The 16091-nt window shown below is 43.4% G+C and overlaps 4 protein-coding genes across 5 annotated transcripts; 2 read left to right on the top strand and 2 right to left on the bottom strand.

Annotated features, from left to right (window-relative positions):
• The first annotated feature begins 401 nt into the window (after window positions 1-401).
• Window positions 402-829, top strand: LOC121598801. Its single transcript, XM_041926088.1, has 2 exons — window positions 402-485; window positions 563-829. Exons 1-2 carry the CDS (start codon window positions 450-452, stop codon window positions 827-829), a joined length of 303 nt encoding a protein of 100 aa, XP_041782022.1. The 5' UTR covers window positions 402-449.
• A 193-nt stretch (window positions 830-1022) lies between these two features.
• On the bottom strand, window positions 1023-4235 carry LOC121598798 (fez family zinc finger protein 2-like). The gene is made up of 8 exons (XM_041926083.1): window positions 4061-4235; window positions 3339-3997; window positions 3111-3262; window positions 2790-3034; window positions 2462-2731; window positions 1763-2392; window positions 1534-1685; window positions 1023-1471 (listed from the first exon to the last, which is right to left on the bottom strand). Exons 5-8 carry the CDS (start codon window positions 2591-2593, stop codon window positions 1258-1260), a joined length of 1128 nt encoding a protein of 375 aa, XP_041782017.1. The 5' UTR covers window positions 2594-2731; window positions 2790-3034; window positions 3111-3262; window positions 3339-3997; window positions 4061-4235; the 3' UTR covers window positions 1023-1257.
• Window positions 4236-5094: 859 nt separating this feature from the next.
• On the bottom strand, window positions 5095-6770 carry LOC121598800. The gene is made up of 3 exons (XM_041926086.1): window positions 6443-6770; window positions 5580-5753; window positions 5095-5479 (listed from the first exon to the last, which is right to left on the bottom strand). Exons 1-3 carry the CDS (start codon window positions 6525-6527, stop codon window positions 5238-5240), a joined length of 501 nt encoding a protein of 166 aa, XP_041782020.1. The 5' UTR covers window positions 6528-6770; the 3' UTR covers window positions 5095-5237.
• Window positions 6771-7664: 894 nt separating this feature from the next.
• Window positions 7665-11607, top strand: LOC121598799 (CCR4-NOT transcription complex subunit 7-like). 2 transcript variants are annotated; one of them, XM_041926084.1, is made up of 5 exons: window positions 7665-8034; window positions 8125-8502; window positions 8655-9464; window positions 10710-10965; window positions 11181-11607. In XM_041926084.1, the coding sequence occupies exons 3-5, from the start codon at window positions 8658-8660 to the stop codon at window positions 11201-11203; spliced, it is 1086 nt and encodes a 361-aa protein (XP_041782018.1). In that variant the 5' UTR covers window positions 7665-8034; window positions 8125-8502; window positions 8655-8657; the 3' UTR covers window positions 11204-11607. The 2 variants fall into 2 exon arrangements, with proteins under 2 accessions (XP_041782018.1, XP_041782019.1); XM_041926085.1 differs by having other exon boundaries at window positions 11200-11607.
• Window positions 11608-16091: the final 4484 nt, after the last annotated feature.

A 16091-nucleotide genomic window follows, 5' to 3' on the forward strand; every position in this document is an offset into this window, starting at 1 on the left:
ACGCTGAACAAATTTCCCCATTTTAATATGCTAGTAGAGGACTTACAATATGCTGGTTGTAGGTGACCTGATACGTAAATCCTTTCTTGCATATTTCACACGTTTTAACGCTCATTTTCTTATGAACTGACTTAATGTGGCGCACGAGATTGGAGCCATCAGTCAGTTTCGTGGAACAGTGTGGACAAGCGTACATTGCTTTTTTGGTGTGGCTCAACATGTGACGCTTCAAGTTGGTAACCATCTGGCCACATATGTTACACAGACGTTTCGTGAAATACGGCCAATCAAGATGCAATGTACTTTCATGTACTTGTTGTGTACCTGAAACACCATCTTGTTGCGTTGTTAGAGGTGTTGTTGTAGCTTTCGTGGGTTTATTTTGCTTGCTTTTGGTTGACCGAACGGCTTTCGAAGCAGCCGACTTTGGCACACTCAGCTGACTAGAAATGGGAGTGCAGCAAAATTCGTATGATGCACATATGGTAGGTCGGGGACGTAGAGTTGTTGCTTTGTAATCGTCATTTTTTAAATTGAATTTCTGTTCTTTACTGTTCTTTAGCGTGCGCAGCATAGCGTAGGAGAGCCTTTGGAATGTGAAATTTGCTCGAAAACGTTCAAACAACTGAGCGGCTACAGGAAGCATATAACGCTATTTCACAAAAACGAACGGAACTTTGGCTGTACGGTTCCGATGCCTGCTCCGGTTCGAGTCGGTGCAGATCACGTAAGGTACATTGTCATCGGTTGGAATCTAAAGCATCCAAAGGAAGGTGTAATTGAAGATCGTAGACAAACCAACGTGCAAAACAAACCTGTATACTGGTAAAACGTTCCACGTCTTCCGATGTAAGCAAAGAATCAAATACATTCTTGGCAGGAACTAGGATGTCCAGCTCTTCGCACAAACAAAGCCGACAAATTTTAGTTTTTTGCGTAGAGTGTGCACCATCTCGAACGGAAATAAATTTGTTTAACAACAATGCCCCAGCTGAGATATGTCAAACACGACGACAGGGTGGTTCTTAAGACGCAGCGTGCCATGCTGCCGGTTTATTTTTTTTTATTGTTTGCATTTTCGAATCCATTTCAACGGTCGATGGATTTGGCGGGAAAGAGGCGGCCATAGCGGATCAGCATGGTTTTAATTTCATCATTTAATTATTTAAATCAGGAACAAAATCCTCTTAAATGCGCAATTACAGTTCGATTTGAATTTGAATTTGAATGTAAAAGACTAACAATAATGAAAATGATTCAACAATTCTCAGGATGTACTTTTTTGACGTGCTGGCTAAGCAGTGACTTGTAGCGATACGATTTATCGCAGACCGAGCATGGGAAAATGTTCCCACTGTGTGCTAGTTCGTGTGTAGATCGTGCAAATTGACTTTTAAATCGTTTCGAACAGATCCCGCACGCGTAGGGCCGGCTCGACGAGTGTACCGTTCCATGGTGCTGAAGTGTTTGTCTGTTTGTAAAAGTAAACAGATTAGCGGGATTTAAAGAAAGCAAACGTAGGTGCCTACCGACCTGCTCTTAAACAGCTTGCCACAAACCGTACAGCCAAAGTTCCGTTCGTTTTTGTGAAATAGCGTTATATGCTTCCTGTAGCCGCTCAGTTGTTTGAACGTTTTCGAGCAAATTTCACATTCCAAAGGCTCTCCTACGCTATGCTGCGCACGCTAAAGAACAGTAAAGAACAGAAATTCAATTTAAAAAATGACGATTACAAAGCAACAACTCTACGTCCCCGACCTACCATATGTGCATCATACGAATTTTTACTCGTAAATCCCCGGTCACACGGTGTGCAGAACATGATTACTTTTTTCTGATGCACCGCTCGTATGTGACGCATTAGGTTGGAATGGTCCGTAAGCGCCTGGGAGCAATGGGGACAACTGTAGGTATTGTTCTTGGTGTGGCTATTAAGATGTCGTGCTAAGTAGGTGACTGTTTTGCCGCATAACACACACAGCTGTTTCTGTTTTGCTCGCTTACGGCCCGGTTTTTGGGGAGCTTCTTCCGGCTCATTGGTGTTTTCCAGTTTGCAAGCTGCAACCGATTCTGGATTGGGACTTTCGTTTTGTTCTGGTTCAAATTCCGGGCACGACTGTTCGAAGGATGATTGATCACCGTCCTCTACATCAAGCGGTGTGGTTTCTGTAGCTGGATTAATAAATTCAATCGGTTCTGAATCCCACACCATTGTTTTGGCGCTATAGTTGGTCTCTTCGGTGTGATCGTTGATAGATTTGGCTTTTGAGAAAAACAATTGCCTAAACAGTATGTCATTGTTGAGGCATGCGTCACGGTATTCAACCGAACGCTGTAGGCTAGCTTTACAGTGCAAACAAATCGCGTACGCTAGTGTCCCTGCTGGGTCAATCTGTAGAACCATCGGAAAGGCAAAACAATTACTCGAAACATCATGTGCAGGCTAGAGGCTAAATCATACCTGAATGCCGGTGAACATTTCTATGAGTTCCTTAGTAAGGGAGGAATTCATAACGTCCGATGCGGGAATTGTATCATCTTCGCCCAAACAAAGCCGACAAATGTTGGAAATACAAAGCACTATATTCACCATGATGCAGTAAAAGGGAATAATACAGCAAGGACAGCACAGCGCAACAGTTCACTAAAATATCTCCCGCATCTAGGTAAATTATTTGTAAACAACCACCAACAGCTGTGAAGAAACGTCACTACAAGCTTGCTGTGACAGCTAATTATTTACAGGGTGGTTAGTAAAAATTCAAATTTTCTTTCGTTTATTTCAAAACCTTTCACAAAAGATCTACGTTGTTTCTGCTCTCAAGAGGCTTCGGAATGATGTTTCTTTACATGTGCATTAAGCAGAGATTTGTACTGATAGGATTTAGCACATAACGAGCACGGAAACACGACCCCGACATGGGTCAGCTCGTGTGTCCTTCTGGCACTTAAACTTTTGAATTGCTTCGGGCACATCGCGCAACTGTACGGCCGATCAGTGGAATGCACACTTTCGTGTAGCTTCAACGCTTGCCTGTGAAATGCAACAGAAGTTTCGTTAAGCTGTTACATATATTGCACTAGAAAACGGTGCAGCAGCCAGAACTTACTTATCCTTGAACGGTTTACCACAGATCGCGCATGGAAAGTTCCGTTCGTTAGTGTGTGTGGAGGAAATGTGCTTTTTGTAGCCGCTAGGTTGTCTGAACGTTTTCGAGCATATTTCACACTTGTACGGTTCACCCATGCCGTGGCGTGATCGCTAGCGAATTAGAAAGGCAAGAATATATTCAAACGTGTTCAAAGAGGTAATAGTTCAGACAGAGTGTGCTTCTTACCATGTGCGCATTGTACGAGTTGATGTGAGCAAAACCCCTCCCGCACGGTTCGCAGGATTTTACAATTTTCTTCAAGTGTACCGCTTGTATATGGCGTGCGAGATTCGACTGATTTCTCATTTGTGTGGGACAGTGTGGACAAGCGTACAGTGTTGGCTCGTTCGTATGAATACGAACGTGGTATGACAGATTGCGCACCAGTTTGCCACACGTGACGCATAGCTGTTTTTTGAATTTGGTCGTGCCAGTTCCTTCGTTTTGTATTTACTTGACACAACTGCTGTGGTTGTTGTGCACGGTGTAAGGCTTTCTGACTGCCTTTCATTTTTGTTTCTCTTTTCGTTAGCCTCGTCGCTAATAAGAGTTTCGTCGGATTGTTCCTCGAGTCCTTCCAAATCATTTAAAGACACTTCGGTTAGATCTTGGCTCAAACCGTTGCGCTCCTTACATGCATCCTTTAGGCACATAATTTCAATCTCAATCGAGCCGGTATCCTTTTGCTTCGACCTTGCCTCGGTTTCATCATTACTGTTGCCCGATTCCAATTCTCTAAACAGTACATCATTACTAACGCAAGTGTGGCGGAATTGGACCGATTGATTCAGGATGTCTCTACAGTTCCCACACACTACATACGGTACGGGGTTTGCCGTTTCAAGCTATAAAACGAACAATATATGTTTTGTTAATCATTAGAACAAAAGAAACCGGATCATACTGACCTCTATCCCAGTAAACAGTCCAATGAGCTCGACGGTAAGTGAAGAGGAAAGAATCTCACTGATGGTAACGAATTGTTCGTGATCTTTACTCAAACAAAACCGACAAACGGTCGAAAATTTGCGTAAATCATCCATACTAATTTCATAATTCACTGGCAGAGGCGTTAGCAAAAATAAGGTAAACAATCACAATGTCAATGAGCTGCCGAAGTAGTTAGACGAGCCCCGTTGTTTACATTCCGATCGACGAAGAGAGTCGATAAAAGTCGATGAAATGAACATTTACGGGGTAAATAATGTTCCGAAAACGTATACAATTTAGAATAAAGTTTGGTGATTTGGCCTCTAAATAAAATATTTTATAAGCTACATGTGACTTAAAGTAGATTTTTGTAACACTTTAAAAAAATTTAATTCGATTAACCAAGAATTCAATTAGTACAACTTATGGTCCAAACATATCAATTTTGTTAAATCCAGATTTTACGACCTTAAAGGTAAAATGGTAGATTCTTGAGCATGTAGTTCCAAGACGTTTTAATTGACTTATTTACGTTACGTTAAAGTTAAAATGCTTCTATTAGAATATCTAAAGAACAAGAACAGTTTCAATGAAATTTGGAAAAAAAACCTAATTAACCAACATTATTTAAATGACAGATGTTTTCAATTTGCTTATTAAACAGTTAGTTATCATGCGTAGGACTGACTGTTCTGCTATGGACAAGTCACTGAAAGCCAAGCCCACTAGTGATACAGGTAGCCCTTGACCGACATCGATTGTTGTGCCAGAGAAGAGAAGAGAGTCATCATGTAGAGTGTATCACAAAAAACTGGTGATTAACCTGGTATTACGACACTTGATGAGTCATACTGAGCGGCCAGCACTGCAGCAATCGCTATTCATTCATTGCTTTTGAGCTTTACCAATTTATCCAAATCAAGGACACTCTAAGTTATGTTTTTGTATTTCTAGCAGGGTTCTTATTTAGGGTTTCGGAAAGCAATGCAAAGCGTGATACGAATGATTGAAATAAAAAGTAAAATAGATGTATTTTGAGTATTGATGTCAACAACAGATCGGTCGCTTATTTAAAAAAAAAGATGGAATGTCATGAGTAATAATACATTTCAAGAACCTAGCACATAAATGGATGGATATCACGATCACTATTGATTATACCATTTGTGAAATTTGAGATAAGTACAACTTCCAAAATACAAGCGAAAATATCACGGTGCCACTGGAAAAGCTCACCCAACGATGGCTGGCATTGAGTCGGTTGGCTGCGTTGCAGAGATCGCCTTGGCAAAAGCACATGTACACCTTTTTGTAGTTATAGACGGTGTACGCACAACGATCCTCAGAGTCCGAAGGGCCACGCTGGACGCACATTCGCTGGGTAGCCATATCATAATCTGTTAGAAAGTGTAAAGCAAGTTAGGTGTTATCGGATCGGATCAGATCGGGTTTCTTAATTATTGATCAATATTATAATTAATTTCGTTTTAAACATACCATCTTCGCGGAAGGAGCCCATCCCTTCGATTACTTTGCCGCACCAGCCAGACGCACACGGCACTGCCGATACGCCACGTTCGTTTTCGCTCTGTGTAGCATTGAACAGGAACGGATCTTTACAGCTGCCAAGCTCGCTCCGGGATCGACATTGGTAACATCGTTTCAGCAGGGCTAGGGAAAGTAATAAAGAAAAAAACGACGATTCTTGAATTGTGTTTTTTTTGGTTGGTTCTAAAATCTACATCGCAGGGATCGTAATGCTTCAGCAAACGTTTCTCGTTGCACGGGACATTCTGAAAGTGATCACAAGCCACAGTGACCTTCAGGCATTGTTCAAGGAAGTGGGCTTGCCGTAAGCGTTACATTCACCATCGGATATTGGCCTGTCACAAACAAGTTCTCGTTACTATGAAATCATTGTTTTTATAGGCACGACGTAACAATTTCTAGGATATGCAATATTTGGACACCTTTTTTATGATTTATGTTTAATATTTTCCATATTTTCTTCTATTTTAAACGGAATACACAAAATATGTACAATATACATAAAAATAACATGATTTATCAAAGAGCTTGTTACGTTTTTGATTAAAATTTTTAGTATAAAGCCTTTCTCATAAAGTAAAGTTTTTCGTATAACGAGTATAACTGAACTCGTAGAAAGAGGATCCACTGTTATTGGCTGAATGACATCCTAGTCCAGCGAAACACACAGGCGTGCTCACTCTGCCAGATAGGATTTTTTATGTGCCAGAGCGAGAAAGCTTATATATTTTGTTTGATAGAATAGAAACTTAGTTGATTGGAAGATTTGCAGACCCGGAAAGGATCTTTGTTATTTCGTTGAATTAACTCACCGTTTGTAATTGCAATCTCCGTTGATAGCAAAAGCAATGTAATCGATGCAAACCAAGCGTGAAACGATCCATTCCTATGAAACATCACGCAATACGTGTCACCGTCCTAATTGATTGAACTATGTTTTGCGTATTGATGACTCGTTTGCAATGCTGGAAATCGGATGACTAAAGTGAGCGCGGGAGTTTGATAAGCTTCCGGAGCTTTGTAAGCAAGCGCGAAACGTTTTATTATTGTTTATTCACTGCTAAAGTTTCTTTGAGCCCTCTGAGCATGCGCAAGCCTTCCGGAGTGGTCTGGTGAAATTTATTGCAAAACCAATGTAAACATTAAAATGTCAAACAGCTGCAGCAGCAGTTAGACGAGGTGCATTACTCGCGTCTCAAATAGACATCGAAAATCGATGTACGCAATGGCTAAGGTAGTGAATAGAGCTAACGTAAAATCTTAATGAAATTTAGTTTGTTATAGGCTAACTGGAAGTACCGTATTACACGGGATAATTCTGCATATGATGTGCCTTTTTTTTTAAAGTACTCCTTGAGTTGAAAGATTTTTTTTGGGAGTCAATAGTATTTGAACGAAATGTAAGTCGCGTCTTCAGGACGAAATAAAGCAATAATTGTAGTAAAACAAAAAATACTTCTTAAATGCAAATATTTTAGGAGCAATTATGTATTAGATCCGTGTCATTGCTTTTTCGCATGCGATTTTATCGGAAGGCCTGTCAAATTTTGGTATGAAATTCTCGTACAAATTTTTGACAGTTATGTGAAGTTATATCCATAAAAAAACTGAGTACAATAAATAATTGTTAAAAATATAAATATAAAATTAAATATAAATAAAAATCTAAAACTCCGTAATGTCATTATAATAGTTTCCTAATTATTACAAATTGACTGTGGTAGGTTACAGAGAAATGTACAATTTGAATTAAGTTTGATTGTGATATTAAAACATTAGAAATTCAATTCAAATACTTTTAGTTTAGTGCGCATTGTAGCTTGTTGGCCTAAAACTAATTTTTTTTTACGAGTAAAAGTGAACGTATTCACAAACGTGTTCCAGAAGGAAAATCCATGTTTTAAATAAAGCCACCTGGACGTTGCGAAGTTTTTAAATTTTGTCGATGAAAACCGACATCGCGCCCGTCGAAGTGTCCTACCCCCGTACCATACGCCACCGGGCGAAATGTCAGCGCGCTGTCAATTGACGGCGTTTTTTTTCTACCCCATTGTTGCAGTGCAGCTAAAACTATCGCGTTTCGACGACCCGCAAGCAATTGGTAGGGCATTTGCGTGGTGTTTTTTGCAAGGTTTCTGGTTAGATTCATCATCAATCCATCCGTCTGCGTTGCGTATCGTGCGGCTCGACAGAAAGGAATCAGAAAAAGCACGGAATCAGAGCCTGTATCGTAACGCCCCGTTTGGAAGAGAGGAACGATGTACACCGCGCAAAGCTGAAGTGGGAAAGTGGAAAACAAAAAAAGCAATAAAAAAGAACCTGGCACCATTAAGCGTTGGGCTAAGAATGGCGATTGATGGTCGGCACTAGGAAGCAATGTACTGTAATCATTTGTTAGCAACATGTAAGTAAAAGTGGTTCCGCTGTTTGTGTTCCGTGTGTTCATATATTTTGGCATTATTTGTTGTTTGTTGGTTTTTGCCTTTGCTTGTAGCATTCGAAACGAAACAAATCTATGACCCTCGATGTATCCAGCCCGATCCGACTGAGTGTGACATTGAACGCGGAAAACCCAAAAAGGTCACAATTGCAGGCGGTTGCCATTGAATTTCCTCCGGGAGGCAGGGCCACCAAATTAATTGCACAACGAACCGGTTTGTCACGCGAGGGTTCGGAGCTACAGTGCCGAAAAACGACGAACCGAACGAAATTATCCTGCCGTAAGCATTTCCGGAGAACGGTCCGGCACGGTGGTTACCACAGAGGTTTTTCTTTTCGTGAAACCCGTACCAAAACGCACACGCACCCAAAGCAAGGCATCTTAAAGGATTGAGGGACGCAACAGCTGCTTCAAGCTGAGGCACGCATAAAGGTAAGAGGCAAGCTTGAGATCTAGTCACCTGTGCGGTGATTGTGTTCTCACTCTATCAAGTGTACTCGTCGTCTTTCGGCTGTGGTGCAAGTACTGATGAGTTTTCATCCCCTTTTTGCTCTACTCCATTGTTCGGTCCGGGCGCGCGCTAGGCAATGCCATCGGCGGTTAGTGGCGGCGGAGGTCACGGCGGCGGTGGTGGTGGTGGTGGAGGTGGCAGTGGCGGTGGCGGCAATATGAATCCGCAGACGAACGAGGAGTGCGGCATACGGGACGTGTGGCGCCACAACCTGGACGAGGAGTTTCGCACCATACGGCTGATCGTGCAGAAGTACCATTACGTCGCGATGGACACGGAGTTTCCGGGTGTGGTCGCGCGGCCCGTCGGTGAGTTCCGGTCATCGGCCGACTACCAGTACCAGAGCCTGCGATGCAACGTGGACCTGCTGCGCATCATCCAGCTCGGGCTGACGTTCATGGACGATGACGGGCGCACGCCGGCCGGCTTCTCCACCTGGCAGTTCAACTTCAAGTTCAACCTGAGCGAGGACATGTACGCGCAGGACTCGATCGATCTGCTGCTCAACTCGGGCATCCAGTTCAAGAAGCACGAGGAGGACGGCATCGACCCGCAGGACTTTGCCGAGCTGCTGATGACGTCCGGCATCGTGCTGATGGACAACATCAAGTGGCTCAGCTTCCACTCCGGCTACGACTTTGCCTACCTGCTGAAGCTGCTCACCGACCAGAACCTGCCGGCGGAGGAGGGCGACTTTTTCGAGCTGCTGCGGATCTACTTCCCGACCATCTACGATGTGAAGTATCTGATGAAGTCGTGCAAAAATCTCAAGGGCGGCCTGCAGGAGGTGGCCGACCAGCTGGAGCTGCGACGGGTCGGCCCCCAGCACCAGGCCGGCTCGGACTCGCTGCTCACCGGGATGGCGTTCTTCAAGATGCGAGAGGTACATAGCAGCGGTTGCTTTGCAATCGTCACCGACCACAGCGCCGGTGACGCGAAACACGGTGACAGCCCGAACCGTAGCCGCAACAGTAGCGGCATCGGTAGCTTTGAGTGCACCTGTGCCGATCGGTACGAGCGTTGCCTGCGCCAGTCGCTGCATCACATCGATACGCGGCTGAAGTGCCACCGCAAGCCGGAAGACTAGAAGTGGTGGTGGTGGTGGTGGTGGTGGGTGATGAGGGCAGATAGGAGATGGGAGGACGAACAAAGCGGGCACACATGCCCAGCCAAGCGGATAACTTGCCTTCGCATACGCTACAACCGATCACGGTATTTTACAGCGGTTTTGCGCGACATGTGGCTGTGTACGGGCCGGAGGCGAACTGTGGCGCGTGTAGGCCAATTTAGACAGTGCAATAGTGTACAGTTGGTTGCAGAGTGGCAATTGGTTTAGCTCGGTGAAGCTCCCATGTGAAGAGTAGACTAAACAGGGGTTTCCAGGGGTTCTCATAGTTGTGGGACACTTTTTTGTTTCTTTCTTATGGGAAGTTAATTTCATATGATGGAAATTGGACTCTATGGTACCTTTTTCGAATAGGCTCCTTGGATTTGTTCCTATTGGATTTGTCCAACAAGAGTGCTATAGAGTCCAATTCCCATTATATGAAGTTCATTTCACATAGAAAGAGTAAATAAAGTGCCCCACAGCTAGAACTCCTGAAAACCCCTGTAATTCACAGCGCCACACAGTTTCTTAACTCGCACTCGACGCCGCTCCGTCCCTTACTCACCGCGTGATGTGAGCAAGGGTCAGTCGGCAATATGATAACTGAGACAGGTTCTCCGTATTGATGCGTTGTGGTGTTTTGGGTTTAAATCTTGAGTTCCTTACTCCTAGCCGCAAGAAGAGATAGAGAGAGAGAGACACAGGATCGTGTGGATGAAACGTGTAGGAAATGGAATGTTGTTGAATTTATCGAACTTTGGAATAGAATTTATATTTGAATCGGCTGCCAGCACAGCTGCAAGCAATGCAATTCGCGTGTTATTTTCCTACCCTGAGGCTCTCATCCACAACCAGCATATAGTAGGGATTAACCGGTGGGGCATCCAAGGGGCAGGCGGGCAGAAAACCTCACACCTCATGGTAGTAGCACTTTATTCACTCTTTGTCTCTTTTTTTCTTTCTTTCTCTCTTTCCCCGCCGGACCGATGGTTTGGCGCGAAAACCACACCGGACGCGTAGATGTTCTTTGAGGACAATATTGACAATGCCAAGTACTGTGGGCATCTGTACGGGCTCGGAACATCTTTCGTCGCGAACGGCAACAATTCGGCACCGGGCGGTGGTGGAAGCGGCGGCGGTGGTGGTGCCGGCAGCGGCGGCAACAGCGGTACGGGTGGATCGGGCGGTACCGGCGGTGGTGCTTCCTCCGGCACGGGCGGCAACAGCGGCAACAGCAACACGACCGGAGGCAACAGCGCAAACAACAACAGCAATAGTACGCAATTAAGCTATTAATTCCTCTCTTCCCTCCTTCCCGCACTCGATACTCCAGATCACTCTTACTCTATCCCTCTCTCTTTCTCTCTCTTTCGAACTCTATCTATCTCTTCTATCTTTTCCCCCGTTTGACCGTTTTTGAGCTAGCTTGAGCCATTGGTTTGCGTTAAAACAGACACTTCTTCTCGTTGGTTTTGTGAACATGCGGTTTAGATCGTACTATTTCTTGCAGGTAAACCGGAGCGGTAGAGCCAGCCAGGAGAGGGATATGGAACCGTGTCTAGGAGGCGCACAATCCCATAACCCACAGCACAGCACGCCCGTGATTGAGGAGCAGTCTTTATGTTTTTCGCGGACTCGATCACCGCTGGATTCGAACAACGTGTGCCGGTCATCAGCCATCCCTTGTTGCGTCGTGGTCGTGCGCGAATTGTTAAAAAATCCTTCCCTGCCCACACACACACACACATACACCGCTTGGGAGTGCTTGTTGCTGCAGACGAACCGATTACGATAAGACATACAAAGTTTACGACCTTGACCCTTTGCAAAGTGATTAAGTGTAGAAAATGCGAAAAATTCAGCAGGTGTAATAATAATAATAAAAAAAAAACACACACACAGTTGTCAACAACCGTTACGAAGTCATTTTAGAATTGAAATGGGTGCTAAAGCGTGGTTTATGGGGTCTTGATCCTTTGTCTCGGGTAAAATATTACCGGCTTCGATGGACTCGACAGATGGGTTGAAGCCGCTCGTGCTATATCGAATGACTGGTTGCTCCGTTCAGTGTCTGTAGTAGTGATGGGTAAAGTTGGGAACAATCCGAAGTCGACTCCGATACTATTCCGATAACTTCCAAACCGACTCCGGAAGGTAGGTCCAGAATTATCTGGAATCGTTCGGAATCGTCCGGAGTCGTTAGGAGTCGTTCGGAGTCCGAGTCCGAAGTCGACTGGAGGCACCTGGAGTCGTTCGGAGTCGGCCGGAGTCGTTAGGAGTCTGAATCCCCCGAGTCGTCGGGAGTCATCGGAGTCGTTAGGAGTTTTAATCCCCTGAGTCGTCGGGAGTCATCGGAGTCGTCCGAAATCGCCCGGAATCGTTTGGAGTCGTTTGCAGTCGTTCGAAGTCGTCCGGAATCGACTGGAATCACAGTCATTCGGAGTCGTCCAGAGTCGATCGGTATCGGAGTAGATCGGAGTCAACACGAGCCGTCCGATGCAATGTGCTTGTGATCAGGCATTTCATTTCGTTGTGTTTTTCGACTTTCACTTTGCACGAGCACTTCGTATACAGGCCTCTGTTTCGAAGGCTGATTCTGGCCGACTCTGACTCCAACCGATTTCGGATGACTCCGAGCGATTCCGGATGACTCCTAACGACTCCGGCCGACTCCGAACAACTCCAGGTGAATCCGAACAACTCCGGTTGACTCCAGACAGCTCCAAACGACTCCGGACGACTCCGGACGACTCTGGACGACTCCTGATAACTCCGACTAGTGGTTCCCATTTTGATGGAGTCGGGATCGGGCTAAGAATAGTCAATAGACAAAATTTATGACTACGAAAAAATTGCAAAAAATGAAACACGCAAAAAAAAACAAAAAATTGTGTCAAGCGTTGGTGATTTTAAGGTCAAATTAGGGGAATAGATCGTTGCAAAATTCTCTCTTTTGATGAACGTTAATTAAACTAAATATATAATACGAAAAACTGAGGAGTGTGGAGTACATATCACATTATAAAATAATTTAAATATTCTTTGCTACATACGGAAGGATTTACACGCGGATTGTTAATTACAAGATGGTCCGTGGATTTTACAAAATAAGAATAAAAAAGACATTGTACGTAATTCTCAATCTAAATTAATCGCAATGCAACGTTTTTTTGTGGAGAGTTAAGGAACTACCGTGCTTAAACAATCATTTACATTAACGATATTAGTTCATTACTTTACATGCATAAAACATGAGTTTTTCGAAAGATTGTTCGGTGTCATTGTCGTAGTAAAAGTATTGCTTAGTCAACAATTTGACTTGATTCCATTCGGGGCTTCTATCTCTCTCTCCATTCCATTAATATTTACAATTGGTTTGTTATGCTGATTGGCCAAACGTTAGGCTTTACCGGACACCGATTTGCCTGCCTGTGTTGCTTTGATCTGGGGGCTGATTTCTGAGACTAATTGGCATGCACCGCTGCACCGGGTGGTATCCCTGGTAACCACAGGCTGTGCGCTTGCCGTCACCCCTCATCCGCCGGCAGCTCTCATTAGACTCAGCCAATTAGGGTACTTCGCCTGCACCCGGGTCTGTACGAGCCTATATACGTTTTGGAAAAAAAACACTCACCTACACAGTATAAAGTATGGAGCACAAATTAAAAACAGCATCCGTTTATCCCATCACTCCGCTTAATGGGTTTTCCATGTTTTACCTTTACACCGGCGCAGTCTTTCGCGCTTGATTGTATGCCACGGGAAAACGCATCAGACACGCTTTAGCGTGATTCGATTTACCGCCCGCGCTGGAAAACCCTTTTTATCGAGGGGCACACAGCAATTGGTACGGCGTGTGTCAATTCGTATTGAAACTAATAGAACTCAACGCACTGTGCCATGTTGCGTGAGTTGATGGGACGACATTTTACTATTTACAAAAATGGAACAAAATGACTGCTATTCTGCTTTGCAAAATGGCACCCAATGGTGATTGGTTTGCTAAATTGGCTTACACGAGACGGTGTTAGGAGCAATCTTAATAACATGGGGAACCTATTTTGTACGACCAATGTGTTGAGCGTGTCCCAAGGCGCTGTACATAATTAGTAATGGCTTTTCGCAAACAAACATCCGAACAAAACTGGCTCGTGGCAGTCAATCACCGAGGGACCGAGGCGCGTGGTGTTTGTTAATTGTTTCGCACACGAAAGCAAAACTAACCATTATGGTTGTGAGATTGTTCGGGGCGATAAATGTTCTGTTTGAATTTCTATTAAGAAAGATGCTTGTTAAGATAGTAGTAGCTGGAATGAGTGATAGAATGAATGATGGACTTCATTGGACGTATAGAATTGGACCGTTTGTGGACTGATGGAATTTAATTTGTTAGTTATTTTTTCGTTTTCAACATAAAACAGTTGGCAGTGTAAGCTGTTCTTTATTGACTGCAACACTTGAATTGTTGTAATGCGGAACTGTAACACCCGATCTGTTGTATCGTGCCCCAAGGGCGATAACGAAGGATTAAAGATAGGATTCGCCGTCAAGACGAAGGCTTTGCTTCCATAAGGAAGATATGTGCCTACTGCGGATCACCTCGTTGGGTCAGATCAGATACGTTCAATTATGCTGATCTTATTAACGAATAATGCTAGTAGGCAATGATTTTTCTTTCTTTTTACTTGGTGTAATAACAGTCGTGATCGATGCGTGACATTATAAAATTTCACGTTTTGACGGCTGTACCACAGGACTAATCGCAATCTTAGTAGTTACGAAAGTGATTTTTTTATGTGCACAAAAAATTATACAAATTTAGTGATGTCTCTGAGGCTCAGCTCCGGACAGGATTGTAGCTAAAGGAGTCTCTTCCTCTTGAATTATATACAATCGTTGCTGTCAGTGGCGAGTTTAACATTTCTCCATTTCTGTTGGCTGACTCTGTGTTGTCAAATTCTTCAATACTTATCGCATAATTAATTATTTAACATTTAAAGATATGTATACAAGTTTTGAATGGTCCATTGATGTCTCTTAAGATAACTCTCATTTGCAGGTAAATGTACGCTTTAGTTAAATTTAATTAATAATTTGTCAATTTCACATGAATTTAGCACAATAAATTGCAATTTGCATTTGCAAATACTTGAGCAAATTTATAATGATTTCTACTAGGAATAAACTCATAAGAACTGATTCACACGATTTAATATTTTATGAACATCTTCTGGAGGTTGATGTTTGTTTCCCAAATGTTGCTAATTATTTAATAATTAATTATATAAAACTGATAAAAATTGTCTATATTAAGAGACAGTACATCCCCATATTTAACTTCTATTGTATAAAGACTGTAGTAAATTGGGGAAAGAAGACTGCACACAAATTGATTTCAAATCATACTGTACACTCGTCCTTGTTTCAATGAAATCGAATTCTTCAATTCGGTCGATTTGAATCAAACAAAGTACATCTACCCATTGCACATTGAAACATAGCTAGTACATGTAGGTTTCACGTTTCTGTTAAATGATTAGATGATTCCGTATCATTTCTTCCGTTCCTTTCAAGCGGCAAGCCCGAGCAAGCATCTGTTCGGTGCGCAAAGCGGATTCCCACTTGATAAGTTGCCGTTTTCTGCGGTTTGTGTACGCTTCCCATTTGGTTGAGTTGAGTTGTAGGATGCTTGATGAGAAGACGAAGATATGCAAATCAATCATCAGCCGTGACGCTGAATACGAACGATCGTAATGGAGTTTTCTACACCGTGCGCCCGTTGAGCTTCAGAACGGCAGGTGAGAATTCGCTTCGTTAGCAGTGCTTCCTCCTTTCAATGCAGAACCCTGGGTGGAGGAAACGAATTATTTATATTTTTTGTATAAAAAAAAAGACAGATCTATAAGCTTTGCCGCGAACCCGGCGAGCTGGAATGAACGCAACGAAAGGCAAAGGTTTTTCATCCGATTGCGTGCAATAGAACGGTTTGGGATTAGCGAGTGTACTGAGCTTCGGTATCAAATGGGAGAAATAAAAACAAAAAAAAAGAGACACCACCAGCGCGATAATGATGATTTGATGCTGGGGCTGGTAAGGGGTTGGCTGCTAATGTGCTAAGATAGGAGTAAGAAATTAGCTCACCTTTCATCTTTCGATTGGGTGGCCGTCTGCATTCGGGTCTAATTGTGACGGGTAGTGGGCCCGAGTTTCCGCGCAAGGTGCAATTTACTTGCGCCAGGGATTGGTCGAGGAAGTGATGTATTTAAAGTAATTGTAACGAAGCTGAAGCATGACCAGTGCAAGATGTACGAACGATGTGGAATGATGGGATTAATTTGTGTTCTTAACACTGACATTTACATAATTTATCATTTTTTTGCACGTTTTTACATATATCAAATA

The sequence above is a fragment of the Anopheles merus genome, chromosome 3L (genome assembly GCF_017562075.2).
Source record: "Anopheles merus strain MAF chromosome 3L, AmerM5.1, whole genome shotgun sequence".
NCBI classification, from domain to species: domain Eukaryota; kingdom Metazoa; phylum Arthropoda; class Insecta; order Diptera; family Culicidae; genus Anopheles; species Anopheles merus.